At 43.6% G+C, this 4,971-nt stretch overlaps 1 protein-coding gene across 1 annotated transcript; it reads left to right on the forward strand.

The window, feature by feature from the left end:
- The first annotated feature begins 3,497 nt into the window (after nt 1-3,497).
- LOC103698307 (pathogen-associated molecular patterns-induced protein A70-like) lies at nt 3,498-4,485 on the forward strand. Its single transcript, XM_008780301.5, has one exon. It carries the CDS (start codon nt 3,521-3,523, stop codon nt 4,217-4,219), a length of 699 nt encoding a protein of 232 aa, XP_008778523.3. The 5' UTR covers nt 3,498-3,520; the 3' UTR covers nt 4,220-4,485.
- Nucleotides 4,486-4,971: the final 486 nt, after the last annotated feature.

Raw genomic sequence — 4,971 nt, forward strand, 5'->3', positions numbered from 1 at the left:
TGACGGTAATTCATTTAATTCATCCCATCACATCACAGGTAACCCTGTACCCCCCTATAAAAGAAAAACCTCTCCCTCTTAGAGAGGGCTTCGAACTTTGAGAATTTGAGGAGATAACCTCTCTCTCTCTTCACAATAGTCCTCTCTGACTTAAGCATCGGAGGGCCGGCGCCGGAAACCCCGGCCACCGGCTTCTTGCAGGTCCCCCGGAGGACGCAGCCCACCAGCGTACCGCCACCCGCTACTCTTCTCGGAGCTCCTCCTTCTTAGCCAGTGGTCGCCCTCGGGTCCAATTTCTAGCAACAAGAAGCATCGTGAGGTTAATTAGGACTTGCTATCGTTCTTGCAGTGGAAAGTTTATGTTGCAAATTGTTTCATTATTAACCATGCATGAAAGACCTAGAATATTGTTGCCCATATTTGTGACCAAAGATGAGATATTACGATACAATGACATGGTGCAATGTTGTCAACATGTTGAGTTTTTTGCCGATCTTTTTTTCGAAAAGTACATTGTTAACTCAGTCTTACCATCAAACATGAAAACAAAAAAAAAAGGAACCAAGATGCCATTTCATAGCAACAATTTCCATAGTAATTAACCTTCTTCCTTGACCGATGCTAGCTGCAATAACTGCTGATTTTTTGTGCTAAATATAACGTGCGCAAGTAGCTAGGAGAGTGAATCTAGATTAATTACTCCTGTCATGCTATTAGAAGAAAAGAAGAAGGAAAAAAAAAGTTACATATCATGCTTTTCTATGTCACTCCATAAAAATAACTACTATGTGGGTGCAGGAATGACCTCAATTTTTTACTGTGTTATGTTAAACGGTGGTATAAACACTACTAAAATGGGATGATGCAGAACAATCTAACTCTTTTATATGTTGTATCTTTTGAGCACTAATGTGTCTGCAAGGAAAAAACTAAAGAAAAGAAAAGAAAAGAAAGGAAATAGCCCTGCTTTGAGCATCAATGTGTATGCAAGAAAAAAGTTAAAGAAAAGAAAAAAAAAAAGGGAAAAAGGAGACACCAAAAACAATATGCTATGTTAGTCTTCTAGCCCTTTTGTCCTTTTAAGTAGGTGCTAGTCTATTTTTTTATTATTTCATATTGTACGGATGGTTACGATTGGATTAATGCTTGGAGAGCAAAAGAAACTTCCAAGGTCGAGCACCTGCTACAATATAAATAAATTTTATCAAATAGGAATCTACATTAAGATTATCTTTTTGAGCACCTGCTAACCCTCCATCCATGCTGGAGTTATGATGAGGACCTTGATGAACCCCTTGGTATTTCCTAGATTTTTCGAGGCATGAGCTCATAGTTCCTACGTGGAGGCCGACAATGTAATGACGGCGGTCAACCGTTCCATCAAAGTGGAAGAGAAAATGGTTGTCTTCTTTGTTTGCTTCCCTGCCCTGGCCTTCTCCCCCCAAATTTGACCAATATATCCGTTCGCTTTGAAATCCATAGAAGAATTTATATACATTATTTTATTATTAATTTGTTGCTTTCTTCTAATACAGCTGGACTCTTCTAGGTTCGTGGTAGCTGCTAGGGTGGGATCCACCTTAAATTATTAAATTGAAAGGTTGAGATCAAGCTAGACAATAATTGTATTGAAAACCTTAATTACTTGAGCTGCCCATGTGCAATTCCACAATTATAGCCTTGAAGAACAAGTTTGTTTCTGTTTCTTCAATTCAAAGGGAATAGCCAAGAAATTAAATTAAGTGATCATATCGATAAATCAAGAGAGACCAGCAACAAAAGTTCGAGGCAATGAAACTGGCATTAATGCGAGGGAATTTTTTTCACAATCTCGTTTCTTGCATACAGTATTTGAACAGATCTATGTTAATTGTTGGGGTTGAAATTTGGCCTAAGGATGACCACACCGAAGGAAGCCGAGAAGATGCTGACCGAGACAGAGAAAGAGGGCCACCTTCTGCGCTCCGAGGTACCTGCAAAAGTTTTGGCCGAAAATTTCGGCGAAGGCCCTTCGATAGCTAAGTTAGAGTTGATCCACCATTTTTTGGAAAAAAAGTCCGTGGGTGTTTTTGATAATGGCTTATTTATAGTCCTCACAAAGGTGCCCAGATGGTCGAAGTATGGTCTATCCTCATCATGGAAGGAGATGGTCTTGATTAGGTGGCGTGTGGCCAAGGCCAGAGCTCGCTTGAGGCACACAGTTTGGGCAGTCCTTGTGCACAGCATGGTGTTGACTGGTGTAGTAGGGTATGACTCTTGGTAGGTATAGCAGGGTATGGCTCTTAGCAGCAAACATGGCTGGGGCAGCAAGGCATGGTACTTAGTTGGCATGTCATGGCGTGACCAACAAGCAATGATTCATGGAAAGGGGCTGGCTAGGCTGAAATATTCAGCCACATATGTTTGGCGAGGTCGGTTCGGCCTTCGGCGGAAGCTGAGGTCTGCCTGACTCTCAGGAGGACTGAGGTCTGCTCGGCAGGAATTGGGTGATTCCACCCTAAAGCGCGACGATCCATTTTGCCTCCCATCACTGCTCAAAGCAAGAGGAAGCAATGGAGATTTTATTCTCCTTGTAAACAAAAAAAAAGGAATGTATTTAGATATGCTTTTATTAAAAATTTAAGCATTAGGTTTAAGTTGAGAACCAAAAATAGATAAATGCAATTATACTGCAATAAAAAATTTAAAAAATTAAAATTAATATAAATACTTATAAAAAAATAAAATATGTAAATAAATTTATTTCATCCTCCCTGTGTAAGTTTTTGAAATAAGTTGTGATTTTAACAGTAAGGGCTCGTTTGGTTCGCAGAAAAAGGAGGGGGGAAAGTGTGGTCAACGGGAAAGTAATGAAATGCCTCTTGTTTGGTTGGAGTTTTCAAAGGAGAGAGATGGAAAAGTTGTATTCCCATGGGAATATGATTCCCACATTTCATGGGAAAATCTTTCCCATGAGAAACATGGGAAAGTTACTTTCCCATGAGGTGGGAATCACTCCTTTTTTATTTTTTCCCAAAAAAACCCTTCAGCATTAAAGAAGCATTAAAGAGGCATTAAAGACCTAATTTTTATTAAGGGCATAACAGGAATTATACATAACTTTCCTAGGAAAGTGGATGGTCAACCAAACATAAGCACTTTGGAAATTTGTCACTTTCCTATGGTTAACCAAACATGCCAAAAGTACTTTCCTAAGTATCCTCTTCCTAGAAATCTGATTTTCAAGAATCATATTCATAGAAGGAAAAATACTTTCCGCGAACCAAACGAGCCCTAATATCCAACGCTAGGTGTGGTGGGGCATCGAGGATATCCGGCGCCGCCCAAACTTTGCACTCTTGCTGAAATCACGCGGTACTGGGGCCTGCCGCCCAGGAAGTCAATGTGAAGTACCGAAGATATGGTATTCCCAGAAATAGTTTACGGAGCCTTCTCGTCACCTCACCTGCACCGTTCCTTGTTCTTTCGCCTTATCGCCATTCTGTCTTACCCACGTGCCCCCCCACCACGTATTAAAGTTATGCCCCCGGGCTCGTCCTCCTCATCGCCTCTGCTCGTCACCTTCCCCTCTCCGGTTGTCCGATTCGCAGAAACGATGATGGAAGAATCGTGGCCGTCGATGTGGTCCTCCGTACGAGGCTGGTTCTCCCCCACCGTCCTCTTCGTGATCCTCAATATCGTCATCGGCACCATCGCCCTCACCTCCAAGACCCTTCGCTCCCACCGCCACCGCGACAACGACGACGACGACCACCCCCGTCCGATTTCCCGCGGCCCCTCCGCCGTCCTCGAACGCCTCCGCTCCGTCGGCCTCTTCCGCTTCCGATCCGGCGATTTCCCCCTCGACGCCGCCCCTCCCTCCCCCAAATCGGAGCCGCCGGCGGCACCCGATGCTTCCACAGGCGGCGAGCAGCAGCACCACATCAGCCGGTGCCAGTCGGACCCGCAGGAGGCGCCGGGGGAGGAGAAGGAGAAGAAGCTGTCGGGGCGGATGAAGAAGTCGGCGAGCGAGAATTCCCCGTTCGCGCACCTCGACGAGGCGGAGATCGTGCGGGTGCCGGCGGCCGCGAGGAGCCGCGGCCGGGCGGCGCTTGTGGAGGAGGAGGAGGGGGTGGACGCGAGGGCAGACGACTTCATTAGCCGGTTCAAGGAGCAGCTCAAGCTTCAGCGCCTCGATTCTATTCTCAGTTACAAGGAGATGCTCAATCGTGGAAAATAGAATCATTTATTTGATTTGTTTTCTGTCAAATTAATGTAGCTTTTTACCGTAACTACTACGTGTGTGTGCGCGAGAGAGATCTTGGGTATATTCTTTGGTATCTTTTAGGTTTTATGTTTGGGAATGTGTTGTTCTTGGGAGGCAAAATTTTATATCATGTTTAAGTGCTCTAAAACTGGTTAGCCGGCACTGCACATGCTGTATGCATGGGTCCTGTGGTTTCTGTCCAAAATTACTCATTTTAAGGGCTTGCTTCCTTTGTTGGACGTTGACTTCCTCTTGAGTGGGGATTGCTTCCTTGTTCGAGTAGATTCAATTTCCAACGACAAAAATCCAATTCCCCAACTGCATTTGGTTCATGCGGACATCAATATTGGAGTCATAGAGAGATGCAACCTCTAATGGTCGAAACACTCTCTGTCTATCCAAGTTTGTTTACGGACCTGCAAACTTTGACTAGAACTGAAAATTAACAATTCCACAACTATTTTGCCGTTTCATTATTCTTCCATCAAGCAAGTTGGTACTTTATTTTGTGATAGAGATGCGTGCTCCTATACTATTTTGTACGCACTTAATTTTTTTTTTATGTAAATGGTTGTGAATCATTTATGCAACTTGTTCTTTAACGTGCACTTGGATCGTCAGAAAATGAGATTGTACATAGGCCATTTGTAACAGGGGATTGGAACGTAAAATAATGAGGTTCAGATATTGTGCCAAAAACCCTCATTGGATATTGGATCTCTAAA

Source organism: Phoenix dactylifera, chromosome 1, assembly GCF_051530095.1.
Source record: "Phoenix dactylifera cultivar Ajwa chromosome 1, Ajwa_hap1_PhDact_Kaust_v1.1, whole genome shotgun sequence".
Classification (NCBI taxonomy): domain Eukaryota; kingdom Viridiplantae; phylum Streptophyta; class Magnoliopsida; order Arecales; family Arecaceae; genus Phoenix; species Phoenix dactylifera.

Bases quoted from the DNA above. Each gene is read 5' to 3' on its own strand.
- LOC103698307 (XM_008780301.5), top strand. From the start codon at position 3,521: ATGCCCCCGGGCTCGTCCTCCTCATCGCCTCTGCTCGTCACCTTCCCC.